The following is a 13,811-nucleotide window of genomic DNA, read 5'->3' on the forward strand; positions in this document are numbered from 1 at the left end:
AATTTGTACAGAGTTTGGTTGTTAGCGGGTAGCACATGTCTGATGTTCTATTGGATAAATTTATATTCATGATCTCAAGATTTCTAAAATCCTGACTGCACACACAGTGGACCAGGGTCTCTTTGGGGGTCTGGGGCCCCGCTACCACCCAGTCCTGCCTGTAGGACCAGGGTCTCTTTGGGGGTCTGGGGCCCCGTTACCACCCAGTCTTGCCTGTAGGCAGTTCTCCTGACGTGAGCCGGCTGCTGTCTGGTCTGCAGCTTCAGTAGAAATGTAAACTGGGAGTGTTTCTGGGGAACAGATCCAAGCTGTGATGAAATGAGTGGAACAAAGAAACGAGGATGTGAAGTGACTTGTTTCTGCTGTGGTTCTCTGCAGACCTCCTCCTCGCACTCTGGGACTGTTTGTTTCTGACTCTGGATCGTTGCCATGGTAACCTGCGTTTAACAGCAGGTGAGGGGAAGGGAGGAAACGCCACCGCCGCCCGCAGCAGCTCAACCTCTTTTTCCTCCTCCTGTTGGAGCGTGAAACTGAGAGTAAAAAGAGTAAAACACCGTCAGACTGAACCTGAACCTGAACCTGAACCTGAACCTGAACCCGGGTCCTCGGTGTGTCCGGGATCACGTTGTGTTTGAGGTCCAGCAGAGGAAGAATTCAGCTCCACAAACTGCTTCCAGATCAGCTCATTAAACACACAGCAGGGTGAACAGGAGCCAGGGCAGATTCCTGTGTGATGGCGTCATGTGCAGCTGTACGTCCTCGGGGTCCAGACCCGGTCAGGGCGGGTGGAGACGGCGGGTGGGGGGTGGGGAGGGTTTTTGGCGAGCTGAAGTCAGAAAACATTTGGATGTTGTCATGTTTCGTTGTTCTCTTGTTGTCATTTTTCCACTTGATGTAAGACTCCTAACGTCAGAGCTGGATTGGCTCCCTGCTGGACCCATGCTGTGGTCATGTGATAACTGACTTTATGGTTAAAGGAGTGAGGCTGGGACCAGCAACAGATCCCCCTCCCCCCCTTTTACCACCACTGAGGGGCCCTTGAGCAAGGCGGCCCTTAACCCCAGCTGGTCCAGTGGAGCTGCTCAAACTTTTGCTTCAAGATCAGATTAAACTGCAGAACCGGTTCTTAACGTTTCAGTTTATGTTCTGCTTCAGTTAATCAGATTACCACCAACTAACTGACAACAAGAGCCTGGAGCCTTTGGGGCCCCTCGGGGTCTGGGGCACACCAGGGAAGTCGGCTGCTTTGCTCAGATTAACAAACTGGGCAGAGAGGCGTCCCAGATTCTGTATCAGGTGTCCTTCACTATAACACGCTGCAAGATAAAAACCTGTCCCAGAACGTCCCACGCTCATTTAAGTTCCCCAACGGCCCACGCTCATTTTAGTTCCCCAACGCCCCACGCTCATTTTAGTGCCCCGATATCCCGCACTCATTTTAGTCCCCAAATGTCCCACACTCACTTCAGTTCCCCAACGTCTCGCATTCACTTTAGTTCCCCAATGTCCTGCACTCATTTTAGTTCCTGAATGTCCCGCCCTCATTTTAGTTCCCAAACACCCTGCGCTCATTTTAATTCCCCAACTCCCTGCACTGATTTTAGTTCCCAAACACCATACACTCATTTCAATTCCCCAACTCCCCATACTCATTTTAGTTCCCCAACACCCCACACTCATTTTAGTTCCCCAACGCCCCGCACTAATTTAGTTCCCAAACACCCTGCGCTCATTTTAGTTCCCCAACGTCCCACACTCGTTTTAGTTACCCAACGTCCCGCACTACTTTAGTTCCCAAACACCCTGCACTCATTTTAGTTCCCCAACGCCTCACACCTTTAGGTTCCCATGACTGTCAGGTCGGTGTATTATCAGGCTGATATAACGAATTTCTTCTCTGAAATGATGTCAAATTAACATCCACATAACAGTTCGTGACCATCGTCTGTTTTATCACCGTCCTGATCTTCATCTTGTTTATTTTCGTCTTCCTTTATTTTGTCAAAATCGATCATATATATCTTTTAAAAAGGGACTGTTTGTAACTTTTTACACGTATAAATCTACCGGGTCGGTTTCCCATGCGCGCTCGCGTATGCGCGGGGTCTCTGCTGTACTCTGCTCCGCTGCCTGCTTGCCTTCACTCACACACCGCGCGCGTTCTCGCTGTCTCGCTCCACCTCACGTGCATGCGCGCACACTACACACTGCAGAAGACTTCGTAGCTCTGAGAATATCTAGTGAATGTACAGCGGACGTTTGTGCAGAAATAACTGCTGCAGCTCCTCCAGACCAACAGAGGTTTCCCGTGTCTTGTGAAGTGACGGGGCTCCGCAGCGAGAAACGTTATCGTCTCCGACCGGTTGCCGGTGTCTCCCTCCGGCCGCGGTCGGGAGTCTGAAGCAGGAAAAGCCAACACTAGGATCAGCATTGATTCATGGAGAGACCTTCGTCTGGTCAGCTAACATTACTGCCAAGCAGGTGAAATATAGAGTGATATTGTGGTTTTAGCTGACGTGTGTCGCCTCACTGTGTTGAGCGATGCTCGTTCATGTCTATTTAAAGTGAGCAAGCGCGAGCCCGACGCTGACTTTCGTTGACTTAACGGCCACAGGTGTCGCTGTTAACAAGCATTTCTGATTCTTACAAACAATCCCTTTAAAAAATCATTTGAATAATGCTGCTGTTCTATGATTGATTACATTTTAATTTCCAATATACAGTATGCTGCGAACAAATGCATGGGGGGTGGTGGGGTTAATTGAAAATCCATAAATATTGCTTGTTTGGGATCTGGGAACGTCTTTAACAAAAAAACAAAAAACTAAATTAAAATTAATATATTTTAAGGAAAAGGCCGATCAATGTTTCTTCTTAAAAGAACAGTACGATTAAAAAATGAACAAGTTAAATAAATCTAACTCATATAAAGAATATCCGGAGAAGCATCTTTTAATTAATTTCTGTACATAAACCAGCACCAACGTCCACTTCCTGTCCACCGAGAGGCTCCTGGACGAGCTGCTGATGATTATTAGTTTTAATAATACCGACACTTTTCTTCGGTGAGAGTAAAAACTCGTCAGAGTGAGACACAACTAATTATTTCCTTTTAACATCTTTACTTCTGTCCATAAAGTCCCATGATGCCTCTGTCCTCAGCCGTCTTCGTCCTCGTCCTCGCCGTGGGATCCGATGGTCTGCAGGTCCGGCGGCTCCTCCAGCGCCTCCTGCTGGATGTGTTGGATGGACACTATGCCGGTCAGCAGGGCATAGCCAAGCATGGCGCCCAAAGCCACCAGCGCCGACAGCAGCTGCTTCCGGCGCTTGTTGGGGACGTGATCAAAGTCACCGCCTTCAGGCTGCGGCGGAGAGGACGTCTTCTGACTGGAGCTCTCTAAAAAACAACACAGAGGACGTCAGCGAGACAAGACCCTGAACGCACAAGATTCATTTAGGACCAAAACCTCCTAAAAACCATAAACTACCACCAAGAAAACATGAATCCAATAAATTCATCTCTTCACACAGTTTCCATTTTCCCTCCTTCAAACAAACGATGAGACACTCTGTTTATATGATGTCACTCAGTGATGTCATATGGAAAATAGCACGTGTTGATGTGAAGCCGAGCTGATGTGCAGCCAGGTGTTTGGTCTCACCTCGGCCGTCTCGGGGGAAGTAGAGCAGCAGGATGTTGCTGCAGAAGTTGCTGAGGTTGTCCAGAGACTTCAGGTGCTGCTGAAGTTTCCCGTTGGGCAGTTTGGACTTCAGGACGGGCGCCAAGTGACCGAACACGTAGGCGTCCAGAGACGAAGGCCTGCATAGCCAAAACCACAACAGGGTTAGTTTACACTGGAGATATTCTGATATAGGTTGTAGCAGCTTCACATATAGTCTAATAATATATATAACTAGTAGGAAAAAATCAATACACCTATGTGTCGCAATTTTGTTTTAGGATTTTTAAATAGATTTTTTAATGTCAGAATCGATATATTTAATTCATTTTAGTCTTTATTGTTGTAGTCTGAGTAATGTGATGTCATATCCGTTCCTTATCCGTTAACCAAAGCAAACCGCAGCGAGCCAAAACGATAAAGTAGAAAACGTTGGAGGGTCTGCTTGGATACGACCTGCACCCTCACATGTTAAATCCAAAGTGGTAAACACACCACATCCAGTAAAGTATGGAAACACTTTGGGTTTCACACTTTGCAGGAAAAGCAGAGCTGGACATCATTGCTAAAGCTGCATGCTAACTCTGTCATGGACAGGAAACGTTATCGTATTGCGGTAACGTGCAGTCAAGCCGGCCGTCATTCTCATCTTCGTGGTCAAATGGGCCGACGCTACAACTGTAGAGCATCCATATACTGACATTTATGTTAAATGCATTCAAACGGCCCCGACGGAGCTGACCATGGATGTATAAAGAGAACGGAGCTGACGGGAGAGCTAGCGACGGACTTTGTGAAGTTAGCGGAAGTATACACGTGTGACTACGTCTGGTTTTTAAAATAAGGTGTTAACAAAGGGAACTGTATATACAAAATACATCTATGAAAATAAGATTGATTTGATTATATTCACCAGAAGTATAAAACATTACATGTCCCTTTATAAATTAAAAAGAAAATACCACTAATTTGTGAGGGAAATGTCTTTATTCTTTGATTTTTGGGTTACTGGAAAAAATGTAATAAATAATTCCTGACAATGACTGATATATTTGACTTCAGGACATCTCTGACTACATACATGTTGAAAATCAAACATTTTTACTGGATTCATTTAGAGATTTTCTAAAGTAAAAGTCCCTAGAAGTGTATGATTCAACTTGTTCAAAAAGTTAACAAAAATCACAATAAATCGTAAAATCGAATCGCAATACTTAAAAATCACAATACATTAGGAATCAGGAGATAGGTGCCTTAATAACTAGCCCTGTGAGGGCAAGATAACTCTAACTTTATATTTTTATAGACAATAATTATAGTTTTTACCAGACCTGAACCTCATGGATCAGGTCTGTTTGTTTGTTAACCAGATATCTCGTTGAGTGTTGAGTCTATCAGATGAGAGGTGAGACAGATGTTCTGCTGGATGACTTAAGATTCAGGTAGAGATCACCTGACCTCATCATTACCAGCGTGGATGTACTTACGAGTCCCCGAAGAAGAACTTGTGTGAGCCGAGTCGCTGGGACAGCAGGTTCATACACTCTGCAGCATCACGGTACAACTGAAAAACACAACTACATGTTAGTGTTTGTCTTCAATAAGGAAATATAGCAAATATAGCAAATATAGCAAATATATATATAATATTAATAATTAAAACTTCCTCCACTGAGGAGCCTAAAAGTCTTCCTACTAAGATTTAGTAGTTGTTGAACGGACCAGTTGGCTGTTTTCCTTCAACTCCTCTAGTTTCCAGCTGGTTTCTGCTTGTTAAGGAGCAGCTGTCAGTAGAAACAATTGTAATCATGTTTTTATGATTTTTGCAGGAGCTCGAAGTGTCTAAAAACAAGTCGGCACAGACGGAAACATTTTTTCTTCCTTCCTGTAACGTTTTCATGCCGACAGGGACAACTTGTTCTTTAACCACCTTCTCGTGACCTCTGACCTGTTTCCACACATCGTTCCATAACTTCAGTTTTCCAACAGAAAAAGAAATCCTCTCAAGACATTTTTTCCTTTCCCTGTAAATTTTTTCCAAACCAAGAAAAAACATGTGAAAGGAGACCTCTGGACCAACTGGAAAAATGTTGATGATGTTACTGCAGCCGATTAAAGTCACATTAAGAGACTCAGACCAACACAAAGTGCTTCTCAGACACCACGTTTCACTTCTGATTTCACATATTTCAGTTTCATTCATGTGTCTCGTGGCGCTGCGTAAATACAGAAGCTCACCTCCTTCTCCAGTTCCTCTCCAGACTCCAGGCTCTCGTCTCCTCGCAGCAGTCGCAGTTTTTCCAGCTGACAGCGCTGCATCCGGCCGGGCAGGAAGAAGTTCAGAGGGAACGGCATGTGCTCCGCGTACCAGCGGCGAGTCACGTCCACGTAGTTCTTCGGCTCAACCCAGAACGTGTAGATCTACGACAGACAGAACCATCCTCAACACGGGACCAGAACAGTTTCTGTTTGTGTTATGGCTGTCATTCGATTAATATATTTAATCCCGATTAATCGCACATTTTTTATCTGTTCAAAATGTACCTTAGAGGGAGATTTGTCAAGTATTTAATACTCTTATCAACATGGAAGTGGGCAAATATTCTGCTTTATGCAAATGTATGTATATATTTATTATTGGAAATCAATTAACAACACAAAACAATGACAGATATTGTCCAAAAAAAACTCACAGGTACTGCATTTAGCATAAAAAATATGCTCAAATCATAACATGGCAAACTGCAGCCCAACAGGCAACAACAGCTGTCAGTGTGTCAGTGTGCTGACTTGACTATGACTTGCCCCAAACTGCATGTGATTATCATGAAGTGGGCATGTCTGTAAAGGGGAGACTCATGGGTACCCATAGAACCCATTTTCATTCACATATCTGGAGGTCAGAGGTCAAGGGACCACTTTGAAAATGGCCATGACAGTTTTTCCTTGCCACAATTTTGTATAAGTTTGGAGCGTTATTCAACCTCCTTCATGACGAGCTAGTATGACATGGTTGGTACCAATGGATCCATTAGGTTTACTAGTTTCATATGATACCAGTATCTTCACTCTAGCTTTAAAACTGAGCCCGCTACAACTTTAGTCTCTGTCCATGTTTTATGGACCAAGATGTGTTTCTCACCAGAGCAGGTTTGAGTTTCTCCTCCAGCAGAGAAATGAAGGCCAGGCTGTCGGCTCCCTCCTTGGCCGATAGATCATAGTCTGCGTTGTATTTCTGAAAAACACAAGTCAGATTTTCTCAAACACACAAACTGGAGAACAAACCAAACCTCGGATGTTGCAGCAGGTCAACACTACTTTTATAAAAAGGTGAAATGCTCCTGAGCTGTTGGAGATACCGGTGGAGATTGAAACCAGGACGGACCAGGACATTTAGGCCCTGTTCACACCTGAGTGATCCGATCACTAGTGGACAGCTCTAAGTACGTCTGTTTACACCTGGCATTAGAATGCGTCTCCAGCAACCACTTGTGATCAGCTCGCTTTACTGTATATGCAAATAAACACGTAGTAAACACATGGCGAATACAGCAGAGGTTGTGACGTAATATTACAGGAATGTCAGTAGTAATATCCTACATATTCATGAATTCAGGTACATTTTATAAACATTTTATCAACATCCAAATAAAAGGTTATTGTACCGGTGGTCCCCCGGGACCTCCATGGCGCCGACACCATCGCCTTTGCCAGGCAACAACAGCGAACAGAGCTTCAGAACTGGGTATGATGGTACGTGTCCACAGGGGCGTTTTTTATGGCGAGGGATCTCCTCGCTTCCCAGCATTGGACGCCTGATGGGCTGCCACTAGACACCTGATTGGACGAATGCTTTCCCTCGTGGGCTGCAGCTCCCAGCTTTCAAACCAGAACCAACATGGCAGCTCGTTTGGAAACTTTCTTCTTTTATATCACGGTAATAGTTCACCGAAATGTGTTTCTGAAAACATTTTATGTAGAAATAATCCATGTTGATGAATCTGTCTTTATTTTAGATCAACAACGGTTAGGTTAAAAGTTTCTAGAGAGTTTCCAGAGGCGGTGAGTCGCGCCGGCTGCCCCTGATTCACATAAAGTAGCTTTAACCTCAACTTTATGCAAATAACTTTATGCACTTGACGGCCCCGTCTCTACAATCATTCAGCTACTCTACCAGAATGCATTGCACGGCTGCTTACATAGACAATGAATGGGAAGCGTGGAATGGTCCGATCTCAATGCGTCTTGAGTGCATTCACACCTGTAGTTAGAGCTGTCCACTGGTGATCCGATCACTCAGGATGCAGGTTAATACCAGGTGTTAACAGGGCCTCAGTGTTACCGGACTGAAAGTGTAAAGTTTGTCCTGAGGGCGGTGCTAAAGGAAAGGTCACAAAGGTCACAGGGTTCATTCTCTGAAGAGCAAGAATGAAATCATAATGGAAACATGGCTGTTAGTTTTTGGAATTTTTGACGTTAACGGTGATGCTAGAAAACCAAAGAAGAAGAAGAAGAAGTGTGACTGGAGTGAATAACTGGGAGTTAAAGCGTGAAGCCAGCAGCAATTTTGCTCCTCTGAGCTTCTTCAGCAGCTCTCCTGTCGCTGTGGTTTCTGACTAACCTACCGCAGCGTGGAGGCACCGAGCATGCTGGGTAATGTGTTCCAGCTGCCTGGTAGAGATGGGAAAATACTGAGCAGCTGAAAGACTTATTCAGACGTCACACAGAGAGTCATCCCTCACACTTTGGTTGTTCTACAAACGCAGAACAGATTTCTGTGTGGAAAACATGAACTGACTGACTGACTGAGAGAACCTGATCCTCCACAAACTTCTTCCATTTGATCCCATAAAGAAAATAAAAGCCAGACGTCAGTGAGCAGTATCATCTGATATTATGAGTGTGTGATGACGACGGTCGGCTGCAGGGAGGCAGATATATATATTATAGGGGTGGGAAAAACATCGATTCACCTATGTATCAGGATTTTTTTTACGATTTTGAAATAGATTTTTTTTCAGAGTACACTGTAAATAAATCATATTATATATTATATATTGTCCTTCAGAGTTTCCAGCAGCGGAACTTTATGAGAACTACCCTCTCTGTAGGAATGTGTCTCTGGCTGCAGCTTCCTGTTGTTAAAGGACTTTTTCCAGTTGGCTGCAGAGCTCGCACGCACGCAAAAAATTTAAAGGACCGGTGTGTAACATTTCGGGGGATCCATTAGCATCCCTGATGCATGCTGGGAAGTTACCTGTTTTCTGAGGTGGATGATGATCTCAGAGGTTCTGGACAGACTCTCTTTCTGATTGGTCCTCAGAGTAGGAAGTGATCCTGAGACAGAAGAAACAAACATCAGTTTCTTCTTCATGTGTTTCTGAGTGAAAGTGAACTGACAGTGAGTGTAGAGGAGGAGGTCTCACCGCTGGGACTCCTCCAGGGGTTGGACATCTTTCTGAGTTTAAGAGGAGCTCCTGCAAACTGAGCGTAGGCCTGCAGAAAGACACACAACATCATCAACTACACAACAGAACCCTGTTTCCTTCAGCATGTTACGCTGTGTTCACACCAAGAGCGAAGCGAATTTCAGCCTCGCTTTACTCACTCGAGTTGGACCGCTGGTATCGTTTGTGTTCATTCGCTCTAGACGCTCCGGAGAGAAGGAGTTTGTCTCCTAATACCAACAACTATTCTTTCCTCCATCAACCATGGAAGAAATAACCACTGTTGCTGCTTTGTACATGTCGGTGAAGTCCCAGATATGTCAGATAACCAAACGCCGTCGTGTCTGGGTTCAGAACATCAACCGGCGGAGAGCTGTATTCACATACAGTGTCATTGCACTGACTGTATCAAGCAGCCACACGTCACTACTGAGGTATGAACCCAAAATAAACACATTGTGCTGTGATTTAATATCAATAAACAGATCAAAATGATGCTGAAATAACTACATAATGATGCTGATTAGGAAAAAGTCTGAATTCATGCTTTTTCAGGTCTGTTCACAAGACGACAAGCAAACATCTTTTAAAATGCTTGTTTTCTGAATGGAGTTTGGATGGATCAGTGCCAGGCCTTGCAGCTGCTCCATCAACACTCAACATAAAGTAATCTAGGAATAAATACGGCAGCAACGTTGTTGTTTCTCCCATAGACAGTCTGTGGTTTCTATACAGAGTTTGGTCCGGTCTCTGTACAGATTGTTCAAAATAAAAAAGTACTATAAGTACTATGAAGTCATGTATGTATTAAATACTGTGAGTGAGTGAGTGGTGGGAGAAAACAGTGTTTTACAGTAAATGTTGGAATGACTCAGTTCTTCTGCAATTAAAAAATAATAAAAGCTTTATTCGGAGTCAAGAAACTCGTTCAACTTTTACAGCCAGAAAAAAAACAGAGAGGAAGAATTTCCTCATAAATCTGACTGTGTGTGTGTGTGTGTGTGTGTGTGTGTGTGTGTGTGTGTGTGTGTGTGTGTGTGTGTGTCCGTCTGTACAAAACATAATCACTTCATCATTATATCCTGTTATACATTAGTGTGAAAGTTTCATAATTAGCATGAATTATTGAGTTATGACCAGGAACATGTTTTGTGAGGTCACAGTGACCTTTGACCTTTGACTTCAGACTTTAGTGGATGTCCCCACAGTGTTGCATGATTGGAGAATACTGTTGGAACATGGATGCTGAATTAGTTTTCCAGGTTCGGGAGGTTTCCAGACCAGCAGCAGATTCTGGTTCTGGTTAGAACCCGGCCGGCGGTGTGATTCCCAGCAGGCAGCGACAGTTTTCCAACCGCTCCATCATTACCCAGAGTGCACTGCTGCCCTGCGCTCAGATCTCCGTCCAACACAAACATGTTTCAATCAGGTTTAATGACTCAGCGGAGCACGGCGGCCCTCAGAATGTGACTGAGAAAATTCCTGTTTCCACACACCAATTTCACTTCAGAATAAAAGCACACCACCTCAGAGAGTCACTGAGAAACTTCCTGTTTCCACAGACTAATTTCACTTCAGAATAAAAGCACACCACCTGAGAGTGTCACTGAGAAACTTCCTTTTTCCACAGACTAATTTCACTTTAGAATAAAAGCGGAGGAAGTTGTTTAAACTGTCATCTGGTAACTAAATAATCAATAATAATAATAATAAAAAAATAATCAGATGAGATGCATCAGGATCTCAGTGATGTGATTGATGGATGGACCCATCACAGCCGACCTTCACTTTTTACTCTTCCAGTACACAGACTTTATATAAAACAAAATGTAGAATTAAGATGGAGGGAAGCTCACTGACAGACAAACAGAGTTTACTTTAAAGCTACTGTGGTGCCACCTGGTGGTCGTAGGTAGAATTGCATTACATATATACATATACACATATACTGTATACATGTATATGACTTAGGGCTGGAAGATTCACCTATCTCCTGATTCGGTTCTATCACAATACTTGGGTGCCAATTCGATATGTATCATGATTTTCAAGTATTGCGATTCGATATTATGATTTATTGAGATTTTTGTTAACTTTTTTAACACTAAAACTACATGAAACTGATAATACTTGTGTACTTTTACTACTGATACTTTAACTACATGAAGCTGATAATACTTGTGTACTTTTATTACTGATACTTTAACTACATGAATGAAGCTGATAATACTTGTGTACTTTTACTGCTGATACTTTAACTAAATGAAGCTAATGATACTTGTGTACTTTTACTACTGATACTTTAACTACATGAATGAAGCTGATAATACTTGTGTACTTTTATTACTGATACTTTAACTACATGAATGAAGCTGATAATACTTGTGTACTTGTACTGCTGATACTTTAACTAAATGAAGCTAATGATACTTGTGTACTTTTACTACTGATACTTTAACAACATGAAGCTGATAATACTTGTGTACTTGTACTACTGATACTTTAACTACATGAATGAAGCTGATAATACTTGTGTACTTTTATTACTGATACTTTAACCACATGAAGCTGATAATACTTGTGTACTTGCACTACTGATACTTTAACTACATGAATGAAGCTGATAATACTTGTGTACTTTTATTACTGATACTTTAACCACATGAAGATGGTAATACTTGTGTACTTTCACTACTGATACTTTAACCACATGAAGCTGATAATACTTGTGTACTTTTATTACTGATACTTTAACTACATGAATGAAGCTGATAATACTTGTGTACTTTTACTACTGATACTTTAACAACATGAAGCTGATAATACTTGTGTACTTGTACTACTGATACTTTAACTACATGAATGAAGCTGAAAATACTTGTGTACTTTCATCTTTAACTATATGAAGCTGTTATTACTTGTGTACTTTTACTATTGATACTTTAACTACATGAAGCTGACAATACTTGTGTGTTCTTTTACTATTGATACTTTAACTATATGAATGAAGCTGAACATACTTGTGTACTTTTACTACTGATACTTTAACCACATGAAGATGGTAATACTTGTGTACTTGTACTACTGATACTTTAACCACATGAAGCTGATAATACTTGTGTACTTGTACTACTGATACTTTAACCACATGAAGCTGATAATACTTGTGTACTTGTACTACTGATACTTGAACTACATGAATGAAACTGATAATACTTGTGTACTTGTACTACTGATACTATGTAGTTGTATCTCCAGTTGCACGTTGATCATCAATCAATCAATCAATCAATCGATGATGACGTGAATTTGACGTCTCAAACTGTCACACATGATAAAAAGAGATCAATGAGTTGAATCGATCCGGAGACACACTGACTGATGACCCTGAAGTGACCGACGTCACTCAGTTGAGCCGTTAAAACGGTTTGTGTCGGTTAACCGTCAGTCTGACGTTCATTGAGCCGTTAGCATGGTAACGCTAGCAGCAGTTACCGGTTGATTTAACCGTGTTTCTGTGTGTGAATGAGACCGGCCGACGGCCGGTGAACCGCCTCGGTTCGGTGTGACCGGAGACTCACCAGAACCACCAGACAGTCGGTGCTGACGGACGGTAGACCCCAGTCTCCTTCCCAGCAAAACAACTCGTCGGGCGCCGCCATCTTCAACCGGAACTGATGACCTTTCACACCGGAAGTGGAGCTCGACCCGTTTACCACCAGAATAAAATACAGAGATTCCTCTACCGAAGTAAAAGTATGAGAAAAAAAAGTTTTAAAATACCACAAGTACGAGTCCTGCATCCAAAATATCACTTCAGTAAAATCAAAATGTAGTAAAAGTAGGAATGCACACAAGTATTACCAGCTTCATGTAGTTAAAGTATCAGCAGTAAAAGTACACAAGTATTACCAGCTTCATGTAGTTAAAGTATCAGCAGTAAAAGTACACAAGTATTATCAGCTTCATGTAGTTAAAGTATCAGTAGTAAAGCACACAAGTATTACCAGCTTCATGTAGTTAAAGTATCAGCAGTAAAAGTACACAAGTATTATCAGCTTCATGTAGTTAAAGTATCAGCAGTAAAAGTACACAAGTATTATCAGCTTCATGTAGTTAAAGTATCAGTAGTAAAGCACACAAGTATTACCAGCTTCATGTAGTTAAAGTATCAGCAGTAAAAGTACACAAGTATTCTCAGCTTCATATAGTTAAAGTATCAGCAGTAAAAGTACACAAGTATTCTCAGGTTCATGTAGTTAAAGTATCAGCAGTAAAAGTACACAAGTATTCTCAGCTTCCTGTAGTTAAAGTATCAGCAGTAAAAGTACACCAGTATTATCAGCTTCATGTAGTTAAAGTATCAGCAGTAAAAGTACACAAGTATTCTCAGCTTCCTGTAGTTAAAGTATCAGCAGTAAAAGTACACCAGTATTATCAGCTTCATTTAGTTCAAGTATCAGCAATAAAAGTACACAAGTATGTTCAGCTTTATGTAGTTAAAGTATCACCAGTAAAAGAACACAAGTTTGTTAAGCTTAATGTAGTTAAAGTATCAGTAGTAAAAGTACACAGGTATTCTCAGCTTCATGTAGTTAAAGTATCAGTAGTAAAAGTACACAAGTATTCTGAGCTTCATGTAGTTAAAGTATCAGTAGTAAAAGTACACAAGTATGTTCAGCTT

General features: G+C 42.1%; 1 protein-coding gene across 1 annotated transcript; it reads right to left on the reverse strand.

The window, feature by feature from the left end:
* Positions 1-2,929: 2,929 nt before the first annotated feature.
* On the reverse strand, positions 2,930-12,850 carry LOC119496385 (metaxin-1-like). The gene is made up of 8 exons (XM_037783650.1): positions 12,709-12,850; positions 9,107-9,176; positions 8,938-9,017; positions 6,823-6,915; positions 5,919-6,101; positions 5,168-5,244; positions 3,663-3,820; positions 2,930-3,397 (listed from the first exon to the last, which is right to left on the reverse strand). Exons 1-8 carry the CDS (start codon positions 12,787-12,789, stop codon positions 3,159-3,161), a joined length of 981 nt encoding a protein of 326 aa, XP_037639578.1. The 5' UTR covers positions 12,790-12,850; the 3' UTR covers positions 2,930-3,158.
* Positions 12,851-13,811: the final 961 nt, after the last annotated feature.

The sequence above is a fragment of the Sebastes umbrosus genome, chromosome 11 (genome assembly GCF_015220745.1).
Source record: "Sebastes umbrosus isolate fSebUmb1 chromosome 11, fSebUmb1.pri, whole genome shotgun sequence".
Taxonomy (NCBI): Eukaryota; Metazoa; Chordata; class Actinopteri; order Perciformes; family Sebastidae; genus Sebastes; species Sebastes umbrosus.

Excerpts from the sequence above, each read along its gene's own strand:
- LOC119496385 (XM_037783650.1), bottom strand. The coding sequence starts at position 12,789 with ATGGCGGCGCCCGACGAGTTGTTTTGCTGGGAAGGAGACTGGGGTCTA. Across the intron at positions 9,018-9,106 it reads CCCCTGGAGGAGTCCCAGCG|GATCACTTCCTACTCTGAGG; the intron begins GTGAGACCTCCT and ends CTTCTGTCTCAG. Across the intron at positions 6,916-8,937 it reads TCATCCACCTCAGAAAACAG|AAATACAACGCAGACTATGA; the intron begins GTAACTTCCCAG and ends TGTGTTTTTCAG.